The sequence below is a fragment of the Lolium perenne genome, chromosome 4 (genome assembly GCF_019359855.2).
Source record: "Lolium perenne isolate Kyuss_39 chromosome 4, Kyuss_2.0, whole genome shotgun sequence".
Lineage (NCBI taxonomy): Eukaryota > Viridiplantae > Streptophyta > Magnoliopsida > Poales > Poaceae > Lolium > Lolium perenne.
The window spans coordinates 65,638,236-65,652,138 of NC_067247.2; the positions used below are offsets into that span (position 1 = coordinate 65,638,236).

Here is a 13,903-nt window from a genome sequence, read left to right on the forward strand (position 1 = left end):
TCCCATTTTGAATAAATAGGGTTCTTTTCCGTTTTCAGCCCAACGGTGATACGGATTAGAAGAACAAATAAACTTGTTGCGATTCTAATCATTGCAAGTTTTACTCATGTTTGATATTTTATAATGATGCTTATAAATATTTGTCCTTTTTATATCCCAATGAACAAGGGGTTTTTGCTATGAGGAAAATGACGAGTAAAGCATTGTAAGACAACTTGCTTCTTTATATGAACATTTTGTTTTTTGGAATGCAATCATTTTATGTAAATCTCACCATGTGGTGAGAATTTTTGTGTCATCGGTGCATGTATCTTTTGTAATGATTATGTGTGCTATGACACAATTATGATGTAAGAGAGGTGAGAAATGAGACCTCGTCGAAATTGTGGTAAGTTTACCACATTTCGAAGGGGGAAAGAGAATGTCTCATTTAATATGGGTCATCGTACTCATTTTTCTTACGCGAGAATGATATTGTATTAATTCTCCGAGTATGATGGAACCAACGAGAAGTCCTATTTGGAGAGTGAATGAATGAAAAATCACACTAATGTTTTGACTCCTTTTTCATGTTAATGTGTTCTTACTCCCTTATGAACACTATAAACACACATGAATGATCAAGTGGCAAGTTTGCCATTCTAATGTTGTTTGTGGTGTAGTATGTGGCTTATGGTTATATTTCTGACCAATGTCGTTTATGATCATTTATCTTGCTTCACTAAAAGTGGCAAGTTTGTTAGTACCATGTGGCTCATGATTGTAATTCTGACCAACGTTGTTTATAATCATGTGTCACAATAATTTCATCAAGTTCTTTTCACCTTCTGCCCAATGGTGTTGTGGTTTAGAACTGAAATGAAGCAATATCAAGTTTTGGAGCCATGTTCTCCAAAATAAAGTGATCACGGGAACCTTGAGCTTATGAGCATGAATCTTAAGGAGAATTCCATGAGATCTTTTGTTCATACGTATCAGTTATGTTGAGAGTTATGCAATCCCTAATGCAACACTTGGTGTTGAGCCTCAACAAATTTCCTGTGATAAATAATATGTGTGAACATTTTATCTTTTGGTGACATTTTCCATGTATGATAAAGATTATGAGCTTTACTGATGTATGGAACTTAATAGAGTTTCCTGAATGAGTTGAATAATGGTAGGCCCCATATGGCTCTATGAAAATAAATGTGACTCCGAGGAAATCTTGAAAGGATCAAACAAGAATGTTACAATAGTATCTCAAGTTGAGGGGGAGTAAGCTTCGAGCGCTTTATGTAGATTGAATCTTATTGGCTATCCAAGAGTTTTCAATCTTCTAATTATGATATGAAGGATCTTGGTAATGACTTCATACTTTGATTGTGTTGAGGTTCGCCAAGATATAAATACATGTCCAAAAGGAGTAAAAGTTCTACATTATGATGGCATACGGAAATAGAGTACAAAAAGAAACTATTATGTACTAGTACTCTATCTCACCTGCTACTAAAGTTAAGGGCAATAAAGATGGACATTTCAATGTCTAAGGAACCATTTTAAACTGATCAGATAACACGGGTTCCTTATGCTTCAGTTGTCAGAAGAAAATTGTGTATTTAATAATGAACACGCCCTACTTACGATCGGGATAATTGGCAAATACTGAGTTCATAAATGGACCATTGGAAAAGCCGTCAAAAATTCTTGCGATACATGCAAGATAATAAAGTTTACATGCTCATTAGGAATATGCCTAGTAACCTCGACTTTGTGGGTTATTTAGACATTGATTTTGCGAGGTGTGTGGATATTAAAGTTTCCACATCATGTCACATCCTCACCCTTGCACATGGAGCTATATCGTGGAAAAGCTCCAAAATGACATCAATGGCATCGGTAATGATGCAATTAACTATGTGGCATGTTAAGAGGCTATCAGGCGGGTTGTATGTCAAAATGTTTTTCCCGAAATCTAGGTGGTAGATAACATCTTGAAACCACTTACTGCATAATGACACGCAGTCTTCTATGCGAGTAGCAACAAGTTAAATGGTGTTGCCAAGACCATTGACAATATGTTTCATGTTGTGAAAGATAGAATCCAGGATCAAATTATTGATGCTAAGCATGTATTTTTAAATATTTTGAGGATCCGTTGACAAAAGGCTTTTCACCCATTTTTTATGAACATGTTGCCGGCATGGGATTATTGGAAGCCAAATGATTCTGGAATGAAGGGACCACTAAAGAAACCACTCCAAATAAGTAAAATGTTATCCATTTCGAGATAGGCTGGTATGCCATAAGTGTTGAGGTTCAACATCATTTCATTGGCCGTTGTAACACCTCACTTTGGTTTATTATTCCTATGGAGAATGGGAGAATGAGGTTTAAACTAACGATCAAGGGGGAGAATGTTGGGTTTGATCTGTTAGTTTTAACAGATAAAAGAGAAAAGTCAGGAACATAACGTTAAGATAAAAAGTTGGGCCCACAGGACCAACGTCCAGGACCTTTTCTTTTGCGTGACTTTTTCTCGTACACGCCCTGATCGGGGGCATCGATAACCAACATGTGGTTTTGGTCCCCTATCACACTGGCCATATATAAGGGAGAGGGGGCATGTAGCAAACGGCTAATGAATTCACGATCTGCTAGATTTGCACCCCGACATTCCCACCCTACCGATCTAGGGAGGCCAGGAGCGATGGGAAGACCATCTCCATCCCCAGGAGGCCAGGAGAGTCCTGCTGCCGACACCTCCACTCCATCTGCAGCATCCCACCTCCATCGATATGGGCTACACCACGCCTGCATCGAGCAGGCACGGGAATCCTCCAATAACCTGTAAGTTAATCTGTATTAGGTGCTCTAAGGCATATCAGTTTACGTTTTAATGATTCCCTAATGATGTTTAAGATATAACAGCTTTCTCCCGTACGTACGTTGCGTGATTTTACCGGCGCGCACGCGTGAGTACATCCAAAACTACTTTATCAGCTGGATAGCGTGTGAAGTGTGAACCTTGAGCTCGCAGCAACTAGGGCTAGTCGAACATGTTCCCGTCACGGTTTTTGTACGTACCTCCAACAACCACATAGCTTTCTGCCATAAAAAGGGGTACCGTTATTCGTTTCTTGACGGCCGCAAACTGGGCTCAAGGCAATTGCACGAGGATCAGAAGAACAAGGAGGGGAAGAGCTGAAGGAGGATGACTGGATGTTTCGATGGATGAGTCATGCATTGAGTCCAGTAGTGACCGGTGAATGACCAAGTCAAATTGTACAAATGAGATAGGCCTCCTTGAGATGGAAATGGGACACGTATACCAGTGGAGTGGTGATCTATTTTTGCCGGTGGCCATGAAAGCTTTAGTTTTGTTCGTTCAGAGGTTGAGCTTGAGAAATGGCCGGCATATTTGTCTTGGCCCGGTCACCTCCTGAGCAAAATACAATACTATCTCCCTCTCTGCAGCGTCACATCTATCATATCACATAATTTTATCTCGAGCAGTGTACTTTTCGTTGTACGCTTACAAGGCATATGGTTTGTTGTAGGATTGTGAAGATACTATCACGAGGCAATCCATTTTGGATGCCCTTGTTTATTTTGCTTTTTTGTTAGCCAATTGTTCGGCATTGATGCCCGTCTTTGCACAACACCGTTGAATAATCTACGATATGTGGTTATATGCATCGATCAATTCAGAAGCCAGGGTCATCTTGAATTGAGAAAAAAAATGTGCCACCAGCAGTCTTGGCCGCTAGCTCTCGAAGGGGTTAAAGTTTAGGGAAAATGGATTTTGTTCAACCATAGGTATGGCACAGTCTCTTAATTATACACGTAGACTACCTAGCTCATTTACTCGAGAAATATCATGTCAATTTTCTTCAGGTAGGAAGGACTACTCATCTCGAGACTGTGGAGTCATCACTTGTCATCCCCGAGCATGCACATGATAGTTTGTTTGCGTTGGAACATGAAGAACAAAGTGCTACTCCCTCCGATATAATAAGTATCGCTGATTTAGTACAACTTTATGGATATGAGGGAGTATGGAATTTGAAGTTTACAGTGTGTTTATTTGAACCGATGTGTCGATTAAACCTTTTTATAATAAAAGTGAAGTGTTTTTGGAGTTTCCACATAAAAACCTTTCTCATTGCAGAGATACGGGTAAGATGGGAGCTTTGCTTATCATTTAATCAGGTATTCCTATTGTCTCTAAATTCCCATTGGATAAATTAATGAATCTGAATGAATGGAACAGGAAGAGGAAAGTTGGCAAGGTTAACTTCTTTGTGTGAAACAACACGTATTTGGTCTGCTGGGATACATCCGAGATTCTCGTTCGGTGATAGTAGTATACTAGCAAGGATGGGCGCGGCGGCACGCCGCGCCAAGTGTGTTATACAATTTTAAAACGCTCTTTAATTGGTAGAAGTAGTGAGGTTTTTGTTGTTCAAACAATATGCTTCAACATAGTTGGTAACAAAATCTCATAGTGCATGTATAGGTGTGGTTTGTACAATTTACGTCAGAGATGGAGTGTACATGCTTTTAATATATGAGTGTCTGTCATTGTCATCACAGTGTCAAATAATCCACATTGAACGAAAATGTTCCCTTGTGTAAATTTAGATATGTGGTTGTAGGTAGAGTGGAAGCAGCAAAAATTTAATTTCCAAACACACAAAACTGCAGAATTACGGGGCAACGGGGAACCCTATAAACAGCCGCCGCCAGCACCTTCCCTCCTCCTCCTCATCCTCCCGCCGCCGCCAGGGCGTGGCGGGGCAAAGCCTGGCCGACGCGGCGGCGGTGGGGACTTCCTTCGCCACCTCGCCCGAAGGAGCCGGCCCAGGACGGCGCCCAAGGGCTAGAGCGCGGCGCGATCGCCACGGTGTTGCTGCTTTCCGGCAGCACGACAGGAGGTGTAGTAGTCTTCTCCATGCAGATCGACGACGGATGGCGTGGAGACATCCTCCTCTCCTACGGCGGCCCCTTGGGCTTATGCGGGTTTGCGAGATGAGCGGCCGGTGAGAGCCAGACTCCGACCATGTTGGAGTCGACGATGGCGACGTCCCCGGGCGTCGTTACCTTGCTGAAGGTGTCGTGGCTGCGTATCTTCCGCCTGCTGCCACATTTTTCGGGGGAAACCCTAGATCTGGGTCTCCCGGGTCGGACGATGGCGGCACTCTCGGTGTCTCTCACCCGGTGGGGGCATCGTTTTGGAACACGTCAAGCCTGGAGGGGTCTGCTGGTGGAGTGGTATTTCATCTACCGCGTCGGTGGCGGTGGGTCTCGGCGGCGTGGTGCAGCAGGGTCTCGACGGCGGGAGTGTGAAGATGGATGCGCACAGAGCGGTGGCACTGTGGTGGCGTCAACGGCATGCCTGGCAAGGTCAATGCCTACATCCAGAGTGAAGATGGGTCTGCGGAAGATGGTGGCGGCGATTTATCGAGCGTATGCAGTGGTGTGCGTTGTGAGTTCGCTGGACTAGTTTGTGTTCCCGACTCGCCGTTGGGCGTTTTGGTGAGGGCACCGGATTTTCGATGATGTGCGTTGGTTGAGGTCCGGGCGTGAGGCCCCAACAGGGTCACCCCCTTCATCATGCTTGTAGGTGTTGAGACATCTGTCATTAGTGAGGTGGCTTCAATTTAATATTTGTATTTTCCTTGTAAGGCTCCAATGAATAATCTTAATAAAAGAAAGTTGTGTGCATCATTTTGATGCAGAGGCTGGAGTATAACCTCCATTTCGAAAAAGAAAAAAAAAACTGCAGAAATTGGCTAGAATGGTACACCTTAATTACTTAATTACTTATACGCAATGTTGAGGAAATCGCTTATCGGGGTCAACTCGGTCGGCTGACGATTAGCGATTAATAGGCAAATCCGCCGATTAATCGGGCGATAAATGAGTTAATCGGGCGATAAATGAGTTTATCGGCTAATCGGTGACCACTGAATAGAGATTAATCGCGTGATTAATCGTTGAATCGAACGATTTTTTGGACAGTGCTTATACGTACACTTAATACTCGGAAGCCCGATGAAACAGAGTATGATACAGAACATAGTAGCACGACAAAGTAATTTATTGTCCTGGTGGGCACTTAATATATACAACAGTATAATAGAAGTCTTTGTTCCTAGACTGAACGTACATCAGCAGCTCTAAACATGGTCTTCTGCGGACGTTAGTCTGCAGATTCATGGTTTTGTTCTTCCTCTTGGATCCTTAGGCTGAGCTGACTTGACTGGACATGCAAAAAACTAATGACAATGGAAACTTGGAAGATATGAAACTCACTTGAAATCAGACAAATACCCTTATAGAAACAATAGTGCAAACATGAAATATTCACAAGATGCATCAGGATTCTTAGTTTAGATCTTATTACCTTTATAGTACCTGCGGAAGTTTGGCTAGCTTTTCCCGCAATAATTGTTTCTGTGCATTGATTGAACCATGTGAAGCATGGTTAATTGTTGAAGCTGCTGCTATATCACTTCTGGTTGCGACAGATTATGCTTGAAGCTCTGGAGTGTCTTACGATCGTATCCTACATCATGCATCCACTCTTCGTATGCTTTATTTACCAATATGTCAGCAAACCTGCATTCAAGTTGAGCAAGGTCATTGTATACAATAGATTATTAGTGTTTAGGTATGATGATTTGAGTGAAAAGGCAATGTATGCATGGAAAATGGTTAGCTAAGATATTTGGGCATATGGATTTCAGAATCAAAACTTTACAGTAGCAGTAGTACAGATAATCTCTGGAATATATAGCACCCAAAGTTTCAGTAGATAGTTTTATTTAGTTATTGTTGACAACTTTACACTGGCAACACAAAATTTCAGAACTAAAAGAAATATGTTGAAGTTAACCTTCCATTTTTTTTGTTGAAAATGAGAATGGTAATACTTTGTTGTAGATAACACTACTCACTATATTAGCAACGGTGCTGCAGCTCTTTGAATTGTATTGAAGCCTGGTTCTTGATGTAGTAGCCAATGCTTTGACCTTCCTTTTTTATCAGAGGTGGAGCTGGCATCCATAGGTGAGCAGAATGCAGATCATTAGACATGTCTTGTGCAGATATGGAAGTATCATTAGACATGTCTTGTGCAGATATGGAAGTTAGTCATGTAACTTATATGCTTTCTTTGCTTCAGCATCCATTCTCTTCCTCACAATTTCAAACTCGTGTTGCAAAGCAAAAATCTTATCAGCATTTCCAGCAACACTGGCAAGACCATAGCTTTTATTCTTCGGGGAAAACATAAGGTCCTCTTGGCATGCATCATGTGACTTCACGAAATCCTCAAAAGATTCATTTTGATGGCCCATGGCCACACGAAGATACTGAAGCTCCCCATCAACCATAGAACTTTCCTGACAACAAAGAAATGAAGCGATTTGGAAAACGGTGAACATGACAGACATAAAGATCAGTAATTAAAAAAGCTAAAACATGTAACTAAAGATGGGGCAAGAGCCGAACTCCATTAGGCAGTTAAATAAACTGGTCATGACGACTGACGATGCAGTGTTCTAGTAAAAAGTAAAAACATGCAATTCTTGGATAATAGCTATAGTAAGAGATTACTAATTTTTTAGACACAATGATCTTGAGAAAGTGCTTCAAAAGTCAAATATATGCGGTTTTGAAATCTTATGCAGAAAGAATATACAGTAGCTTGTCAAAAAATTGGAAGAAATAGAACACACTTCTCTAGTGTGTGGCCATGTGCCCATGCGCATAGCATGGCAATCCAAACTCACACATTAATCATTTTGATGTTTCAGATGATAACGTCCTCTATACTTCAGAGGCAGAATTTTCAAACTGTACAATCTACAAATTAATCATTTTGATGTTTTAGATAATCAGACTTATAAGATCATTTTCAACTTTCAGCTCCCACACCTGGAAGAGATTATTTCTCAAGCAATATTATACCAACAATTTCTTTTGGATATGTATATGTTATCGAATTGCAGATAGCACCTTTCTGAAGCAATCATATACTCTAAAGAGATCAGTGGAAGTGGTATGTGACTCGACGAATTGATCCGGACCCGGATGGTCCTGATGCCACAGCCGCCTGCTCCCCTACAGTGGGAGTGGAACAACATTGAGTGCACCATCAGGCGGGCAGTGGTTGATTCGCCGGTATCCATCACGGCCAACCTGGCTGCGGGAACTGCGGGCGACGACAGTGGCCAGCGAGACCCTGATGAGACTCCACATGACAAAGACATCAGCGGAAAGTATTTCAAGAAATTCGAACTATACTCAAAAAAAATATTCAATTAGTAAATCACAGAGGCAATTGCTCATCTTGCATGCGGAGAAGGTCGAATGACTTCTTTTCAGTTACGTGTAGATAACTATATTCTCATATGACAACCTAGATAACAAATGCTTCTTCTAAGCACCTATATTTACATGTAGTTCAATTTGGTGACTTAATACTAAATGGAGGTGCCCATTGAGCAAAAAATGAGTTGCCCTTGTAAGAATATGGAACAGCAAGAAGAAAAATTGCAACAATCTGAAACTGATTATTATGAACTTCTACAGTGTTGTACACTTGTACAGAGATGATAAACAAAATCATTACTGCAAACGCTGAATTTTGATGGAGCTGTCACCGTAACATGTGGTACCAGAATAGCTTATGTAGAGTCTTAAACTGGTTGTGACGACTGAATTACTATAAGGTACCTACTGAACTAAGAATCACAAAATAGATATTGCATACATGCATTCTTGATACAGGAGTCTGCATACCTGCATTTCTCAGCTGCAGCTCTGCAGATGAACTACATACGCACGGCACAATCCGCGTCCATCCTATCCAGCCAGGCACTTTTCGGGCCTGCAAAGCAAATTCATGAAGTGGAAACTGGCATGACAATAGGGCGTAGAAGAGACCCAAGACAGTTGCTACTAACTAAATTTCGGATGTGCTCACCTTATCCGCACCTCCCAGCAAACCTCTGGAAATGGCCAAGCCGGCGACGGGCACGTCCTTATTGGAGAAGACTGAAATTGAGGCGATGCGTCTTCTTGTCGCCACCATCCTTGCTTGGCGAGCCTCGCTTGGACTCGAGGGCAAGGGGACGACGCTGGGGCAAGGCGAGACAGAGGGGAAGCTCCGTGTGGTGGCGTCGTTTGGTCATGGAGAGCCACCAGTGAAGACGGCCGGCGCTGCAAAGGCGAGAGGCAAAGAAGTGAGCTGGTGAGGCCTCCCATATGCCTGGCTCCACCGCCTGGCGCCTTACACCGTCAGCCGCTGCAGCGCCTCTCGACCCCAGCGAGGGCCGCTCCCGCCTCCGTTCGAAGCCGGCCGCCGCAAGCCTCATCTCCGGCTTCTCATCCATGTCTTCTTTTCTAGAAGAAAAATATTAGGAGGCGATGGGTCATGGAGCCATAGAGAGCTCGAGAGGCGTGAGAAATTGGGAGGTTTGATAATCCTACCAGAGAGACCGGGCCGGGGAGGAGCTCGGGCAGGGGGAGTCCGGTGGAGGTGAAGCCGGCACGAACACCTAGAGCTCCTTCGCACCGCTTGCCGATGGCGCGCCGCGTCAATGTCTGGCTCCGTAAGCACCACACAGCGTGATGGAGAGGATCTGGAGCGGTGTCGTGCCTCCGGCGTGGTGTCGTGCGTCGGCCGGTGGCTCTGATGGGAAGCCGGGAGAGGAGGCTGAAACGCCATCCGAGCTCGTCCGCCAAATCACGGACGAAGCGCAGGCGGGGAAGATCAGGGCGATTTTGTTTGACAATGCTCGGGCGAGAAATAATATGCATCAGCGGATGGAGAGAGAGAGAAAATGGAAGAGATAAGACACGACTGACCACCACCGCTTTGACCATTTCACACAGCTCTAAAATCTGACAAAATTTAAGGCTGCCACCCACGTACCCACCACTTTTACATCTTAGCTACGTGCACCAAATCATCTCTCTAAGGCTTCAGAAAGGAAATCATCTAGTTACACGTGTTGCCATCATGTGAAACTCAGTCGTGATCAATCATGATTACAGAGTTTATACCGCATACAGTTCATATCATATGTCTAACACCCTCCCTTAATCACAACCTACTAGATTGAGATTATGATTAAATTCTTCAAAGCTAAGAACATGAAGGGGCTTTGTAAAGCCATCAATAACTTAATCCTTAGAAGGAACAAACTGAATCCTTAATTGTTTCTTCATCAGTTTTCTGACAAAGTAAAAAATCTATCTTAATGTTCTTTGCTCTTGCATGAAATACATGATTTACTGACATATATATATAGCTTCCATATTATCACACCATAAACATGGGGGCTGAGACAATTTTACTCCAAGTTCCTCAAGCAAGGACTGTACCCAAATAACTTCAGTTATAGCATTCGCCACTGACTTGTACTCCGCCTCTGTACCAGACCTAGAAACTAGAAACTGTAGCTTGCTTCTTTGCACTCCAGAAAATTAAATTTGGTCCAAAGAATACTGCAAAACCTCCTGTGAACCGGCGATCGTCTATACAACCAGCATAATCTGCATCAGAGAAAGCACTGACTGTTGGAGATATGCCCAAGAGGCAATAATAAAGTGGTTATTATATATCTTTGTTTTTATGATAAATGTTTATATACCATGCTATAATTGTATTAACCGAAACATTGATACATGTGTGTTATGTAAACAACAAGGAGTCCCTAGTAAGCCTCTTGTATAACTAGCTTGTTGATTAATAGATGATCATAGTTTCATGATCATGAACATTTGATGTTATTAATAACAAGGTTATATCATTATGTGAATGATGTAATGGACATACCCAATTAAGCGTAGCATAAGATCACGTCATTAAGTTCATTTGCTATAAGCTTTCGATACATAGTTACCTAGTCCTTTCGACCATGAGATCATGTAAATCACTTATACCGAAAGGTACTTTGATTGCATCAAACGCCACTGCGTAAATGGGTGGTTATAAAGGTGGGATTAAGTATCCGGAAAGTATGAGTTGAGGCATATGGATCAACAGTGGGATTTGTCCATCCCGATGACGGATAGATATACTCTGGGACCTCTCAGTGGAATGTCGTCTAATTAGCTTGCAAGCATATGAATGGTTCATAAGAGACCACATACCATGGTACGAGTAAAGAGCACTTGTCAGGAGACGAGGTTGAACAGGGTATAGAGATACTGATGATCAAACCTCGGACAAGTAAAATATCGCATGACAAAGGGAATCGGTATCGTATGTAAATGGTTCATTCGATCACTAAGTCATCGTTGAATATGTGGGAGCCATTATGGATCTCCAGATCCCGCTATTGGTTATTGGTCGGAGAGAAGTCTCAACCATGTCTGCATAGTTCACGAACCGTAGGCTGACACACTTAAGGTTTGATGTCGTTTGAGTAGATATGGAATATGGAATGGAGTTCGAAGTTATGTTCGGAGTATCGGATGGGATCCAGGACATCACGAGGAGTTCCGGAATGGTCCGGAGAATAAGATTCATGTATAGGAAGTCATTTTCCAAGTTTGAAAATGATCCGGTGCATTTATGTAAGGTTCTAGAAGGTTCTAGAAAAGTCCGGAAGAAATCACCATGGAAGGTGGAGTCCCGGAGGGACTCCACCTAGCATGGCCGGCCAACCCTAAGGGGGAGGAGTCCCAGGTGGACTCCACCTTGGTGGCCGGCCACCCCCTCCAAGGAAAGGTGGGAGTCCCACCTTGAGTGGGAATTCCACCTTGGGTAGGTTTCCCACCATATGGAAGGTTTTGGGTTAGGGTCTTATTCGAAGACTTGTAGCCCAACTCTTTGGGGTTCCTCCTATAAAAAGAGGGACAAGCGGAGTGGGCCGGCCACACCAAGACCTAGTTGGCCGCACCCCTTAGTGGTCGGCGCCCCCTCTCCCCAAACCCTAGCCGCCCTCCTCCACCACCTCTCCCGCATACGCTTTAGCGAAGCTCTGCCGGAGATCTCCATCATCACCGCCACCACGCCATCGTGCTGCTGGGATTCCAAGGAGGATCTACTACTTCCGCTGCCCGCTGTAACGGGGAGAAGGACGTCGTCTTCATCAACACCGAACGTGTGACCGAGTACGGAGGTGCTGCCCGATTGTGGCACCGTCAAGATCTTCTACGCGCTTTTGAAAGCGGCAAGTGGTCATCTTCTGCAACAACGAGATATAATCTCGTAGGCTTTGGAAATCTTCAAGGGTTAGTCTCGTGATCCCCTCGTTGCTACCATCTTCTAGATTGCATCTTGGCTTGTTTTTCATTCTCGCGATAGGAAATTTTTTGTTTTCTATGCTACGAATCCCTACAGTGGTATCAGAGCCGTGTCTATGCATAGATTGGTTGCACGAGTAGAACACAATTGTTTTGTGGGCGTTGATGCTTTGTTGTCTTTAGTTTGAGTACTTTGCATCTTTGTGGCATAATGGGATGAAGCGGCTCGGGCTAACTTTACATGACCGCGTTCATGAGATTTGCTCCACGCTCGACATGCAACTAGTATTGCATAAGTGGCTTTGCGGGTGTCTGTCTCTCCTACTATAGTGAAGATCCAATTTACTCTTCTATTGACAACACTAGTATCACCGTTGTGGTTCATGTTCGTAGGTAGATTGGATCTTACTTGAAAACCCTAAACCACGTAAAATATGCAAACCAAATTAGAGACGTCTAACTTGTTTTTGCAGGGTTTGGTGATGTGATATGGCCATAATGTGATGATGAATATGTATGAGATTATCATTATTGCATTGTGGCAACCGGCAGGAGCCTTATGGTTGTCTTTAAATTTCATGTTGAGTAGTATTTCAAAGAAGTTTTAATAGTTGCTACATGGGAGAACAATCATGAAGACGGCGCCATTGACCTTGACGCTACGCCGACGATGATGGAGATCATGCCCGTTGATGAGGGAGATCATGTTCGTGCTTTGGAGATGAAGATCAAAGGCGCAAAGACAAAGGGGCCATATCATATCACATATGAATTGCATGTGATGTTAATCCTTTATGCATCTTATTTTGCTTAGATCGCGACGGTAGCATTATAAGATGATCCCTCTCACTAAATATCAAGATAATAAAGTGTTCATCCTTAGTAGCACCGTTGCCAAGACTTGTCGTTTCGAAGCATCACGTGATGATCGGGTGTGATAGATTCAACATGTGCATACAACGGGTGCAAGCCAGATTTGCACACGCGGATACTAAGGTTTCCTTGACGAGCCTAGCATGTGCAGACATGGTCTCGGAACACGGGATATCGAAAGGTAGAGCATGAATCATATGATTGATATGATGAACACTCTGAGTGTTCGCCATTGAAGTTACATCTTGTCTCGTGATGATCGGACTTGGTGTGGTGGATTTGGTTCGTGTGATCACTAAGACAATACGAGGGATATTGTTTTGAGTGGGAGTTCACCTAGTTTTTAATTTTGTTGAATTAAAATTTGAACTCAATTTGTCATAAACTTAGTCTAAACTATTGCAAATGTATGTTGTAGATCATGGCGTCCCCATCAATCAATTTTAACTAGTTCCTAGAGAAAGAAAAGCTTAAGAGCAACGGTAGCAACTTCACCAACTGGTTCCGTCATGTGAGGATTTTCCTCGCTGGTGGAAACCTGCAATATGTGCTCGATGCAACGCTAGGTGCCCCACCTGCAGAAACTGAATCCGATGAAGTAAAGAATGTTTACGAGACTCGGAAAACTCGGTACTCTCAAGTTCATTGTGCCATCCTATGCAGTCTGGAAGCCGATCTTCAAAAACGTTTTGAGCACCACGATCCGCATGAGTTAGACAATGAGCTGAAAGTTATCTTTGAAACTCATGCGGCTGTGGAATGCTATGAAGCATCGAAACACTTC

The 13,903-nt window shown here is 43.1% G+C and overlaps 1 protein-coding gene across 6 annotated transcripts; it reads right to left on the bottom strand.

The window, feature by feature from the left end:
• Positions 1-6,064: 6,064 nt before the first annotated feature.
• LOC127292814 (uncharacterized) lies at positions 6,065-9,850 on the bottom strand. Of its 6 annotated transcripts, XM_071818645.1 has the most exons (8): positions 9,481-9,850; positions 9,285-9,393; positions 8,975-9,210; positions 8,791-8,878; positions 8,005-8,239; positions 6,942-7,388; positions 6,389-6,603; positions 6,065-6,244 (listed from the first exon to the last, which is right to left on the bottom strand). In XM_071818645.1, exons 3-6 carry the CDS (start codon positions 9,080-9,082, stop codon positions 7,307-7,309), a joined length of 513 nt encoding a protein of 170 aa, XP_071674746.1. In that variant the 5' UTR covers positions 9,083-9,210; positions 9,285-9,393; positions 9,481-9,850; the 3' UTR covers positions 6,065-6,244; positions 6,389-6,603; positions 6,942-7,306. The 6 variants fall into 6 exon arrangements, 2 of the variants coding, with proteins under 2 accessions (XP_071674746.1, XP_051178272.1); XR_007845402.2 differs by having other exon boundaries at positions 6,942-8,230; positions 9,285-9,385; positions 9,481-9,843; XM_051322312.2 differs by having other exon boundaries at positions 8,005-8,230; positions 8,975-9,393; positions 9,481-9,845.
• Between the last annotated feature and the right edge of the window lie 4,053 nt (positions 9,851-13,903).